This window comes from Mercurialis annua, linkage group LG3, assembly GCF_937616625.2.
Source record: "Mercurialis annua linkage group LG3, ddMerAnnu1.2, whole genome shotgun sequence".
In the NCBI taxonomy this organism is placed as follows: Eukaryota; Viridiplantae; Streptophyta; class Magnoliopsida; order Malpighiales; family Euphorbiaceae; genus Mercurialis; species Mercurialis annua.
In genome coordinates this window covers 10,016,333-10,031,300 of record NC_065572.1, presented here as the reverse complement: position 1 = coordinate 10,031,300, position 14,968 = coordinate 10,016,333, and the positions used below count along the sequence as shown (strand labels likewise).

Sequence of the window (14,968 nt, the reverse complement as noted above, 5' to 3'; positions counted from 1 at the left end):
GCAACAAAGATCATATCAAAGCATATAATTAGAAGAGAATACAAAAAAATTACAAATCTTGAATTAATTCTCATCATCTTCCATGATTTCCTTAGAAGATGTGTACAATGTGGTGGCTGCCACAGTTCCATTATATTTCTCCATGATCTTAGCTTACATCTCCATGAAATGGTGGAGACTTTTTACACCAAATCAATGTGCAGGCATTAACATGTTTGTTGCCAAATTCTCAATCCCATTGCTATCTTTTCAAGTTATTTCCCACAACAATCCTTACAAAATGAACCTCAACCTAATTTGTGCTGATTTTCTTCAGAAACTATTGGCTGTTGTTGTGTTAATTGGTATCACTAAAATCAGCTCTAGAGGGAGATTGAATTGGATTATCACTGGTGTGTCTCTTTTTACATTGCCTAATACTTTGATTTTGGGTATACCACTTTTGAAAGCTATGTATGGGGTTGAAGCTGAGTCACTTCTTTCACAAATTGTTGTCTTGCAAAGCCTGGTTTGGTATAATTTGTTGTTGTTTTTGTTTGAGTTAAATGCTACATATGCAGCACCAGTCACACCTTCAGAAACTACAGGTAAGTAAGGTTTATACTAAATCAATTTTTTGCATTTTTTTTTAAGTATTTTTTTTTTAAGTATTTTTGTAAAAGTTAGAAAAAATATTAAGTATAATACTAAGTAAGTGTTGCTACAGTAATTTCTAATTAATAATATTAGAGTGTTTATCGTCTATTCTTTTGAAAATAATATTGTTTTGTTGTTTCCCGTTTTGACATTTTTTATTTCAGCAATTATGTTTTCGTGTGCAGACTAATCACGTCTAAATATATATATTTATAATAGCTCGTATCAGCAATACCCACTATGAAGTTTCAAGTTTAATGTCACCGAGAGCCTATGTTGCACGAAAACTAATCAAATTTTATATTTTTCATTGTGTCTGTTTTTGAAAACTCTTCAGAAGTTTAGAAATTCTATATTTATAATCGATTCTTATAAAAAAAATAGCATTTTTATTATTGATTTGAGCAATTTATTATTAATGTAAATTGATTTAGTTTTGTAAAATGAAGGGGATCAAGAGGCCCCTCAAGAAGCAGAATCAAAAGAGGGAGAAGGGGAAACAAATATTAGTAGAACAAGAAGAGCTAAAACCATGGTCATTCTGTTGACTGTGGGGAAGAAGCTACTTAGAAATCCCAATTTTCATGCAACTCTTTTGGGTCTTATTTGGGCTAGCATACACTTCAGGTAATTTTTGAATTAGTGTCGTAGATTAATAATAGAGTGTTATCCCACACAACGGAAGGGCTACGTTATTTTTACAACAAGTCAACAAACATTTGCAATAGAGAATTTTTATTTATTAGCTATTTTTTATCATTAAATATTTACACATGGCTAACGCCTTGCACGAATGACGTGACACAACCGTTGCATTGTATAATCATTCCTAAAAACAATTGTGTTACTCAACCATGGATTTTTAACATAATAATTACCGCTATTTCTTTTTCTTATTTTGACAAAATAACCATAACTTTATCCCGCTTATCAAATATACTATAATTTTTTAATTTTATCAGTTTGATCTATTTTGTTATCCACAACTTGTTTTGACTTTACGTGACACAATATTCTACATGCTAAGTATGATAAATTCTATATATATAGACGTATAACATTTTGTCACGGTAGCTGCAAAAGAGTCGTAGATATATTTGACAAACACGTTAATGTTTTTAGTTGATAAATCCATTTATCTTGTAATTATAGGTAAATTTCCTTTTTATATCAACAGGATGTCACTCTAGCAATTAAAGCAAAAATTAATTATTTTATGTTGCACATAAGTAAAATTTATCATGAACTTCAAATCAACTAAAATTTAATTCTCATAAAGCTCTAAAACTATTAAATCCTCTTCACCATTTCAGATGGAACGTGAAGCTGCCGGAGATTGTTGATAATTCTATAAAGATATTATCAACCGGAGGGCTTGGTATGGCAATGTTTAGCTTAGGTAATAATCATACATATACCATTAGTTATGTACTTAATACAAACAATTTTTTACTATGAATTCTTTTTAAAAATGGATCAGATTACACTAAAAATATTGAAATTTTTATAGGTTTGTTCATGGCCTCACGCCCCAATATAATAGCATGTGGAATTAAAATGGCAGTGATAACAATGTCAATGAAATTCATCACAGGGCCTGCCTTAATGGCAGTTGCTTCACTTGCTGTTAGAGCTAGAGGCACAGTGTTTAAAGTGGCAATTGTTCAGGTGAATTACACAATTTTTTTTTTTTCATTTTAAGATCAATCTATCAAGATCATACGAATCAGAGCGGGACTAGTTTACAATTTCGACCGCTAATTATAGAAAAAATCAAATTTGACGGAGTTATTTGTTAAAAAAAAGTTTGGGGAGGCTGATTATACAAAAATAAAAACTTGAGGGACTAATGTTTCTTTTTTTTGGGGTGTATTACAGGCAGCTTTACCACAAGGAATTGTTCCATTTGTCTTTGCTAAAGAATACAACATTCATCCTGACATATTGAGCACTGGGTAATTAACTTTTACTTTTTATCCATTTTAATCCTAAATGCTAGCTTCATTTTCACTACCCTCCAATTCAAATTGAAAATTGCTTCGAGAGAAGGATCATTCCGATTCATATATTTCTATCGCTGAATCAAATAATAGATTCAATTTAAGATCCAAAACTTTTTAAAATTATTTTAAATCGAAATGAAATAATAAGAAAATTTGGATCCATTTGACCTATATTATAAACTCTTGAGTTCATTTGGCCTAAATGGATGAAATTGAACCTATTAATTCTAGATGACCTATTCTCACATAACTTCAGTACTAACTGAGTTATACCCCACTACATATAGAATGGTGAGCAAAAATTCAATTAAACAGAATTATCCCATCTAGTTCGGCTAACAGTTTTGGTCAGCTTGGTCAACTCGGTTCGATTAATAAAAATTCAGTTTGGTTTTAATAAAACATTTTCAAAATCATATTAATCGAATAATTTACTTATTTATTTATAAGTACCATTCTCTATAATTTTTATCGGTTTAACTTGATTAATCGACTAATTCGGTCGATTGAGTTTTATTTTTTTACAGGTCTTTATTAATTGATCAATTTCGGCTAATTTGATTTTTTTTTAATCGATTTGATCAAAGAGACAAAATGCTTTAGTTACTTTCATTTTAGTTTCGATTGGTTTTAACGAAACTGACCGATGCTCACCTCTATGTGTTGTACCTTAACTAAATTAATATATATTATATATGCTAATTTTATTTTATTTTCTTTTTGGGTGACAGGGTAATATTTGGTATGCTCATTGCATTGCCAATAGCATTGGCCTACTATTCCATATTAGCATTATGAAACACGAATGGGTCAAAGAGATAAAAGTGAACTTTAGAAATCTGATACTGTTTGTTTAATTTTTTTATCATTTTTTTCCTATTTTTAGAAAGTTTGCCAATCTTCTTTGATAATGTTAATGTAATATTTCGTTTTTTCTTTTCCTTTTCTCTCTTATAAAACATAAATGTCCTTATGAGAAAAATTAACAACTAATGTGTGAATTGTCCAATTATAAAACTTTGAGATCATGTGTAAATGATTTTCATTTGTAAATTATGAGATATATATTTTCTTATTCATTATTTTGTTAAGCTCATACATAGTAGTTTGCAGGAATTAATTTTAATTTTCTATACCATACTCAGATTGTATTAATCTCACACTGAATGATTAAGATACAATAAGTAATTAATAAGTGGAGGTTCCTCATTTTTAACAAAATCCAGTTAATTTTATGTGAGATAAATTCTGAGATGATGGCTTAAGACATGATTAAGAAAAAAATCTTCTTCATTCGATCCGTTTAAAAAAGGATATATTTTATTTCAATATGTTTCAATTCAGAAATTAATGTTATGTTTTCTCTGTCAATATATATGAATTTTTTTTTATCCCCTTTTCTCTTTTTGAGACTATTACTCTATTGTATAGAAATTATAAGACAATTTACGTAAAAAAAAATATAAGACCATCATTAATAGAGTCAAAGTAGGAAAAAATTAAAATAATTGATGATTTATTAATATGTGTAAAAGTCATTTATTCCTTTTTAAACATAACGGAAGAAATAATTTTTATGCTTCGAGGAACAAAAACAAACCTAGGTGACAGCTTATTTGCCACTAACCAAGTCTTCTGATTCCAAATGAAGGTAAAGGTCTATTTATTTTCAATGGAAATCTAGCTAGCTCTTGGATGACAATGTATAAGGCCTAATGACCAAACAAGATATTGGAACCTTTTAATTGTACCAATTTTGATTTACTTCGTTTCAATTGCCTACTATTGAAACAAATTAATTAAATACATTTCAATGTCTGAATGAATTTGTGTACGAAACAATAAATCAAAATAGGCTATAATTAACAAAATAAAGAGGTTAGACAAAATTAAAATTCTCTCTACATATTTGACTTTATTTAGTAATTAAGCCTATAAATAAATATTAAGCAATATGAGTCGATTTTCCTTAAAATCTGTTTTAAGTGATTACTCCCCAAAAAGAAGTAAAAAAAGCAAGCCTTTTTGGAAACTTTCATAATTACATAGTAGTCTAGATAATGAAGTTTTTGCTTATGTTTTTATTAAAATTTTATTTATTTTAGTTTTGGAATCATAATATTATTCCTATACTCCTTGGATTTCAGCACTCATGAACATATAGTATAATAATATTCTTTATGTTCTGAAAAATTATCACATGGTGCACACACTTTATGAAAATATAATTAATTCTATATCAATTAAAATATTTTCATTATTTTTAGATTTTGTTTATATACAAAGATAGGAGAAGTTATTAATGACTAACAAGAAATACTAATGTTAACGATATTTTTAAATTCTACAAAACAACAAATTTTTCAAAATATAAATTTTGCTGGGAAGAATAAAGTGTGTTTCTCGCGAAAATAATAAATATGAAGCATATATAAATTGTGCTATTCTTTCACTCCTAGAATTAATTCCATGCATGCATGGGACGTAGCTTTCAAACACATTTGTTCTAGGCAAGTTGTGTCTTAAATTGATTACATTTTCAAGCCTCGACGTTTCGTTTCAAGTTTCAAATAGAGAGTATCTTTAAAATAAAGAATATAAATTTAATTTTCAATTGATTAGACTTCTTAAATTTAAAGTTAATAGTGTTTAAAATTCAAAAAACAAATGAAGAGGAAAATAAAAGAAGACAAATATTATTGTGCTTTTAAAATTATAAGTTAATTTGATTCTTCAAATTTGGAGAGTCAAACTCACTCTTTATTTTAAAAATAAAGAGTTGGTTTGAGTATATTAATAATTGTAAACTTCCTATCTATACTGAAGAGTTTTTGGCTTTTAAAAAGTCCATTGTGGATGCTTTTACGGACACCTTAAGTTATAGAATATGTATTTACAATTAATGGATCACTATTAGAAACAGCCGATTAGCGACGGATTTTAGCATCGTTAAAGTCAAATTTAGAGACGGATTTAGCGAGGATTTTGAATTTATCGCTAAATCTTAAAAAAATTAGCGGGATTCATCCTGCCAATTTTAGCAACGGAATTTTTTCACTTTTAGCGACGGATTTTGGAATCCTATTAAAAAATAATAATTTAAAAATAATTTCTTAAAAAATTATTATTTATTATAAAAAATATTATTTATTAAAAAATTATTATATCAGAATGCAAGAGTAATGTATAAAAGTAATAATTTGTTGTTTATAATTAAATAATTATTAAAAAATAATATATTAATTATTTATTTAAAAATAATTCGTATAAAAAATAATTATTTTATAATACGGGAGTAAATTTTTGTTACTTTTAGTTATATTTAAATATAATATACATAAATATATAACAAAAATTTGAGTTGGTTAAGATGGAGTTAAGTATTAGAGAGCTACATGGTTAAAGAGTATTGGATGGGAGCAATAGAAGAATGGGTGACCTACTGGAAAATTAACAAAAATTGTGGATGGGTGGTAATGTGTGGTGTATAGCAAGTGGATGGGTGATGGTGGGCCATCGATTAAATAATATTTCGTTTTACGATTCTAATTAAAAAATTAAATTATTTTTTTATTATTTTTAAGCGACGGATTTAAATCCTTCAATAATTTTTTTAAATTCCGTCACAATTTTTTTTATTCTGTCGCTATAAAGTTCTACGACCAGAAATGTAGCGACAGACTTTATCCGTCGTGAATCCGTCGCTAAACTTGTTTAGCGGCGGAATTTAGCCAATCAGCGACGGAAAAATTCGTCGTTAAATGGTTGTTTTCTTGTGGTGGATTCCCTATGTATTTGATGAACCAGATCCTTTTGGTATAATACATATAAGAGCATCACCAATAGACTTTATAAAATTATCAAACTCTTTAAATTAAAATGTTTAACAATAAAAAAGAAATCCAATAGATTCTTTAATTTTTATAGTTAGAGTAAAGAGTGAAAATGGCTCTCCACATGTAAAAAGTCATTTTCGCTCTCTACTTCATTTTTTAAATGATAGATATTTAAATTTCAAAAAACTAGTTATTTATTTTCAATTTAAAATATTATATTTTTTATTTTTAATAAAAACTGAATAAATAAATAAATAAAAAGTAAAAATAAATTCATTTTATTAATATTTGATATTTTTATTATTATTTATGAAAATAAAATAAAATAAAAATTAATATTAAAGAGTCAATTTAATATTTTCATTATTATTTATAAAATTAAATACAAAAAAATTAATATTAAAAAATACATTGGAATAAATTTTAAATATCACTCTTCATTTTTAAAATGCTCTTTATTTTACTAAAAATGTTCTTTATTTTAAAAAGTATCATTGGAGATGTTCTAATAGGCCAAATTCATCTTAAAGGCCCATATACTTTTATTTTTTTGTTAATTTGGTCTTTTTTCAAAGTTTTGTCTTTATCAAGTCCATGTATTTAATTTATTTTGAATTTCTAAGTTCTTTTTTGAATGCAAAAAAAGCGTGCACTACATTCGGTGTGAAACGCGCGTGAGGCCGAACTTGAAGAAGGATCAGACAAATAAAAATTTAAAAGTACAAGGACTAGATAAATAAAAATTTGAAAGTACAAGAATCAGATTAATAAAAATTTAAAAGTAAATGTACCTATTGAATAAAAAACTTAACCTATTAATTCAAATTCACTTAATCGTTTTCCCACGTGGTAACGGTAACGGCAACTGAACACACACGTGGTGATTCCGTCTAAAAATGACCTTTTAAATAAAGTGAAGTACAACGACCTAATGAATACAAAATTTTAGAGGAAAACTAGCTAGATAAAAAAAAAAGTACAGGGGCTTCAAGATGGGTTTGGCCCATATAATATATAGAGTTGAAATGAGTTTGGAGTTTTCACTCAAAACTTCGGTACTTAAACCAATAAGGATAAGTGTATGAAAAAACTAGAGCAAATTATTCTAAGATACCTCACATTGTTATAATTCACAGTTTAATACCCCTTGTTTGAAAATCAAAGGATTTGGTACCTCAGTTTTGATTTTATAAACTATAAGGCTCTTCTGTTAAATATAGGTACTCAATCATTAACGGAATGAAATGTGAGGTACCAAATCGTTTACAAATGAGGTACCTAATCGTTTAGATAATTGAAACTGAGGTACCAAATCGTTTATATAATTGAAACTGAGGTACCGAATCGTTTGAAAGTGAATTTTAAATTATTAACGGAACTAACAGACGGACCTATAATTTACAAAATCAAAATTGAGGTATCAAATCGTTTGATTTTCAAACAAGGGGTACCAAACTGTGAATTATGATAAATGTGAGGTACCTTAAAGTAATTTGCTCAAAAAACTAAATGTCTAATAAATGATCGTTCTATTTGGTAGTTGAGAAGTTATATTTTATACTAAAGGATACAAGTGATTTGATAAGCCGTTCTCCTGACTTATGTGACGTCGCGGGTTTGAACCGTACTCATGTATGCAGCTGTTTAAAACTTGGAGCTACAGTTTGTCTTTTGAAAAGTACCTACACTATTCGAGTGGGGATCAATCTGAATGTGTAAGACTTAAAGGTGTAGTCTAATAGTTTAGACTCGTTCAGAAAATCACATCGACTATGTACCAAAAAAAGTTGAAGTGTCCTTATTTAATATTCTACCGATGTTCAATATTTGATGAGGTATTCTTGGTCCATGGTGCTGTTTGTTATGTTTCTTAACGTTACCGTATAAAAGTCCTTTTGAGACTAAATTTTCTATCAACATCTTAAATTAAGTTATTAGTTATATCTAAAGCAACACATGTCCATGGGTACAAAGATAAAGAAGGTGAATTTGAGGTAATGAGGTCTGTGATGTGGCATATCCTTCTTTTAGAGGTGCCTTATTAAGAACGGAAAATTATTCAATACAATTGATGTACCATGTTATTCGTGCAACAAACCAATTGTGTGTTAGCCATGTGGAACTTTTAATGATTAAACAATCAAGTAATAATTAAAATATTACCAATCATAAATGTTAATTGACTTGTTGTAAATATGACATGGCACGAGCATTGCATAGGACAAACACTCATTGAAAGCCCATAGACTAACTTAATTTTGGGATTCAGTTGTCTCAAAGGTGTATATGATTTGTGTTTCGTGACCCGTAATGAGGGATCTCTTATTATTTTCTTCGTGTTTAGGGAGGTGATGTAGTTTCAAGAGTCCTTCTTAGGTCTTGGGAGGAATCTTTAGTTTTATGCCATTAGTATTAAATTGAAATGGGTTATAAACTATATATGTGTGTCATATACTTATATTGTTGTATATGATAAGGATAATATTGGTTTTTTGGTAGCAAAGAAAATAAAAATGTTGTGTTGTGGCTCATGTTAGGCGACACTGCTTCAGTAATATTTTGCCTCAATCGGTTCTGCCACCCGAATCTGCCTAGTGATCTGGCTGGAAGGTCCAGTTAACTCTTAAATTTATTTGGAAACATAGCCTTTTCTACCCATAGGTCTGGTTCATAAGTTCGGTCACGATGTAGAATTTATTCTATTTCTGGTATTTGATTTCTTATTAGAATTAGAAGACTAATTCATTGTGGATTAGGGTTTTCCAGTGATAACCATACGGTATATTCATTACAAATATATATAATAAAATTGTGTCTCTGCCGTGGATGTAGATCACATTGATCAAACCACGTAAAATCTTGTGTGATTGTTCATTTCTTTTTTTTATTATTATTTTATGATGCATTACCAGGTTGTATAAAAGCCTAAATTTCAAATCCAAGACTTTAGGTATTAATTTATTGATAAGGATGTCATTTAATAAATTCTATATTAAAAAATTCAAATGGTTCAAATGACTTTACTTAATGGAAAGTTAAGATGAGAGTTGTTTTAGTTCAACAAGGATGTGTAGTGGCGTTAGAAGATGAAGACAATTTGCCGGTGGATTCGTCAATGGAAGGGAATGCTAATATTATATCAAGGCACATAATACGATTCTACTGAGTCTTTGTGATGAGGTGTTGGGAAAGGTTATCGATGAAAGAACTGTTACAGTTTTATGGGGAGCTGTGGAAGGCAAGTATCGGAAGATATCTTTTACAAACCGGTTGTATCAGAAACATTGTTTGTATACATTGAGGATGACAGAGAAGGTAAACGATCATGTTGATAAATTTAAGAAAACAATTACCCTGAGACTCTCTAGTTATACCATAATTAATATTTTGATATCTTTTATTTTAAAAGTTTACTTAATGATCTGTTAGTTTCTATTTCGTTAATGAGTAGAAGATTTTGTTAATATTTTTCTATTAAATTAAACAGTCAACCAAAAAAACTCTGTCAAATCTTAAATGAAAATTTTAAATTCAAAATTACCCTTGAAGCATAGGAAAATTCAAACAGAGGGACCAATTAGCACTTTTTCCCTTTTTTCATCTTCTACCACCATCGCATCCATCACCTGCCACCACCTTCCGCCGGAAATCACACATACCACCACCATCTCCGGCAAAATCCATAAGCGTGTGGGTTCACCTAAGCAGAGGCAAACCCAGACTGCCTCTACTCAGGCAAACCCAGATGTGCTAGTTCGCCTATGCTCAGGCGAACCCAGACCTTTGGGTTCACCTGAGGTAGCCTAACGACATCATTTTTAGGTAGGGGTATTTTTTTCTTTTGTGAGTAATTAACGGAAAAAATATAAAAAATTTTGCTAAAGGGCCTTATAGTTTACATAACTAAAATTGAGGGACCATTAAGTAGACTTTTGAAACAAGAGATACCAAACTGTTAATTATGGTATAACTGAGGGGTCTTAGAGTAATTTGCTCTAAATAGAAATAAATTATTGTAGATTTACAAAGTGTTGGTGTTTCAATTGAAGAAGAGGATTAAACCCTCATTATTTTATCTTCTTTGCCTACTTCATATGAAAATTTTGTTAATAAAATGTTATATAGTGTAGATTTAATTTATGTTAGTGATGTAAGGAATGTGTTGAACCAAGTCCTTTCTGATCCCTAATTTTGACTTTGACAATTAAGTCAAAGGTTCTGATATTGTTTATTAGTGTGTAGGAACCTATTAAAACCATTATGAGTCGGTTTGGAGTCTTCTAGCGATAATAAAAAATTTGATTTCTAAAAGTTTCAATTTGTTTTTTGCGCCCGTGACATACATGTCTCGTGGGCGCGACATATTCTTAGAGGACACTATTAATTAAATCACGGGCGCGACCTAGAGCTCTAACCAAAGCCTTACTTAGTTGACTTATGTAGAGGGCGCGACACAGGAAGTAGCGGGGGCGACATATATGACTGTGTGAGGTCCAACGACTATTTCTAAGCACCCCAATGGACGTGTGACATGGCAGAAGTTGGCTAGAGGATTCAAAAAGTCACCAAGGTCGTGGGCACGACATGTTTGTAAAGGGCGCGACTTTTGCCTTTCCTGCACAACTTTTTGTCTTCACTTGGAAGACTTAGAGGAGAGTTGTTGGGGTTATAAATACCTCTCATCCATAATATTTATGTGGTTAGACACTCTAAGAACAACTCAAATCTCAAGCAATCAATTCTTATCTATTTTATTTATTATGCATCAATTATTGATTGTTTTTCTTTATTGTTGATAATCATTTATTGATAATCATTAGTGTTTGTGGATTTGTGAATAGTCTTGAAAAATTACTTTGTGAGTTTGGGATTAACTCGAGAAAATCTCTTTTGTAAAGTTAGGTGCGTAGCTTTAAAACACCATCCCTTTAGTGGATTTGCAAATCTCAATCTTTAATTGAGTAGTGGACTAGAATTGATTTGTGATTCGAATCACTATAAATCCTTATGTGATTTTCTGTCTACTCTTAAACTCCTAACCTAAACACTAAACAATTTTTGATTACTTAAAATAATCTTATTCACCCCATCTAATGTAGTATTTGGGATTTCAAAATGTTTTGCAATCCAAAAAACTAAAGAAAAAGGCCTCCAACTCTAATGAGGTGGAATCGGTTTTCGATCTAGCAGTGAGTATGGCCAAGAGTCATGAGAGAGATGGTAGGAAAGTAAACATGTCACTTTCCAAATCAAAGTCTAATGGACGACGATGTTATTATTGCAAGGAGAAATGACACTTTACAAAAGATAGTCCAAAGATGAAAAAGGATAGTGAAAAATAAGGAATCAAGTGGTAATACAAATGAAATTGTGGTATAGAAGAATTTTAATGAGGAAGAAGACGGCGATGTTTTGACTACGAGTACATCAAGTTCTGTTAGTACTTGAATCCTAGATACTAGTGCATCTTATCATATCAAGGAGTAGAATGACACTATACATATGTCTAATGATAAGGAGCTTGATGTCAAGGGTAGCAATTTTTTTTAGATCAAGATGTATGATGGTAATGGTCCGAACATTTGATACTTTGGTTTATTCTTGAACAGCGCATGAATTTGATTTATGTTGGTACACTTGACAAACAAAGGTACAACTATTCAGGCATAAATGGATTATCATAATTTTTAAGGGTGCTTTAACTATGATGAAGGGTGTGTTACAACATGATATTTATATTCTCATAAGGAATGAGGTAGTGGGAACGGTGGCGGTTAAAACCTTTGTTAACTGTTTGAAATCTTTTTTTTGTAGATTAAGGTTGCAAATTGTGTATTTGGAATCTGTTTGAAACAGTTTGAAATCCTTTTGTAATTTTTTTTTAAAACGGTTGTAAAATTATATTTTAGAAACCATTTGAAATCCTTTTATAAATTGTCTTTTGAAATTGGTTGTCGAAGTATTATTTAGAACTGATTAGAAAATATTCTATAAACTATTAAAATATTGCTAGAAGTTGATCGAAATTAATTTATTTTTTTGTTGAAACTATTTTTTTAAACCGTTTTAAATGTTTGAAACCGTTTGAAACTGTTTGAAATCTTTATAAACTGTTTGAAACCTTTATAAATTGTTTGAAACTATTATTTTAATTCGTTTGAAACTATTTTTAGATAAATGTTACAAATTGTGTTTTTGGAATCTGTTTGAAACCTTTTAGTAAACTGTTTTTAAAAACGGTTGTAAATTGTATTTGAAAAATCGTTTAAAACCCTTTTCTAAACTGTTTTTGAAAAATGGCTGTTAAATGTGTTTGAAAAATCCTTTTCAGAACTCTTTTTTAGAAACAAGCTGAAATCAGATCTGAAATAAAAATTCAAAGCGAAAGGGTACAAAAAATAATTTTTAAATACGCTGTAGTATGACATTCAAGTTTCAATTTTGGGATTACATTTTGCAAGTATTTGTTTTTTTTAAAAAATATTTTTCTAAAAAACTATATATTTAAATGAAAGTATAATTAAAATCAATAGAAAAATAAATAAAAAAATAAACTTTTAATGATATAAATATTATAAATAAAATAGAAAAGAGAGTGTTGTGCAAATTTCTCTATATTTAATTGAAAAAATTAGGATAAATACTTCATTTTTATAAATAATTTGATTTACTACCTCAAGAAAGAAAAAATAAAGAAAATACCTCACTTTTTTATTTTTAATATTCTAACACATATTTATATTATAATTATACCTAACCTCTATTATTATTTTACTCTAATCATATTTTTTTTACTCTCAAGTGACAACTGTCACTTTTTTCTCTCTCTCTTTCTTCTCTCTCTCCCTTCCTCTTTTCTTATTCTTCTTCTTCTTCTTCTTCTCTGTTTGGCTTTTTGTCGCCATTTTTTTTTTCTTTTTTTTTTCTCTTCTTCTCCGTCGTTCCTTCATCGGTCTGTCGTCGCTCCGCCATCATTCAACTGTCGCTCCGCCGTTTTTTTCAGATTTGATTTTAGTGTTTTTTTTAATTCGTGGTGATTAATACAATTTATGTTAACTTTCATATCTAAATTAATTACTTTTTGATTTTTTCAATTTCAGATCTAAAAATCTGCATGAAAAACAATTTTATGATGAAAAAAATAATTTTTTGCACAAAAAAACGATTTTCTGCAAAAAAAAAACAGCATCTGGTTATCATATGAGTATCACTGTATTATCATAATATTATCATAACACTGCAGAAAAACTAATTTTTTTATAAAAAAAATGGTCTCTGATTATCATACGAGTATCACTATTTTATTATGTTGTTATCATAACAATGGAGAAAAAAATAAATTATGCAGAAAAAACTGTTTGATTATCATATTTTTATCATAACATTATCAATGTCGTTATCATTAATATTATCATATGATTATGAGATGATAATGTCATGATAATATCTATGATAATGTTTTGATAATATCTATGATAATGTTATGATAAAACAGTGTCCGGTAATCATATCAGTATAACTATATTATCATGTTGTTATCATAACACTGCATTATGATAATTAGATGATAATGAAGTATAATAAGATTATTGATAACTGTATGATAACCTACGTAAAAAATAAAGGAAAAATTACACAAATATTCTAAAATCGGTGAATCTTTACAAGAATGCTAAGTAGGCTAATTTTTTACATTAAATGCTAAGTTGGCATTTACAAGGCAGAGCTGAAAACGGCAAATGTTTATATAAAATACGAAATTAATCTCAACTTTACATGTGGCACTCTATTGAGAAAAAAAATAACACATGCACACACTGCTGGTTTCTTCTCTATTATTCTATCCCCATATTCTCTTTATTCTTGTCATAAACCACCATTTGTTTTAAGTTAAGCTCATTTTTTGAATTTTTATGCTTTATTGCTAATTTCAGTTTCTTATTTATTTTTAGGTATTAAAAATTTTCTCTCTTTATTTTCTCAACAATATCATCATCAAAATACACACTTTTTTAGAAACAGATTCGATTTTTGTCATATGCAACAGCATAATAGTAATAAACGATGAAAACAAAAGCACAAATAAGCTTTAGTAGTGGTAGTGGTAATAATATTTGTGGGATTTTTTTGTGGGGCGGAGCTTTGGCTGTTGCAGGTTTGGCGGCTGTTTTTGTCGTCAAGAGAGGCGGTGACAGAAGAAACCCAAGAACAACAAAGAAAGATGATCAAGCCAGTTAAGGGCTGCGTCTTGTCCTCCGCAATTCGTCTCCAACGTCTCAGAGTAATCAATGGTTAGTATCGAACGGAATTATCAGAGTGTTCATTTCTTTTGATTTTCTGTGGTGGATATTGATATGCGTAGATGTAAATGGCAATCTGTCCATTTTCAACTCAATTAGAAATTAATTTATTGGAAGAACAAAGTTGCTTGTTAAGATTAACAAACAGTTATAATTTTTTTTTAAAGTGTGGGAATTTTTATTTTCTCAGAGT

General features: G+C 29.2%; 1 protein-coding gene across 1 annotated transcript; it reads left to right on the top strand.

Moving 5' to 3' along the window:
* LOC126671613 (auxin efflux carrier component 8) lies at positions 1-3,632 on the top strand. Its single transcript, XM_050365395.2, has 6 exons — positions 1-587; positions 1,086-1,263; positions 1,950-2,035; positions 2,147-2,304; positions 2,515-2,591; positions 3,371-3,632. The coding sequence occupies exons 1-6, from the start codon at positions 83-85 to the stop codon at positions 3,435-3,437; spliced, it is 1,071 nt and encodes a 356-aa protein (XP_050221352.1). The 5' UTR covers positions 1-82; the 3' UTR covers positions 3,438-3,632.
* The last annotated feature ends 11,336 nt before the right edge of the window (positions 3,633-14,968 follow it).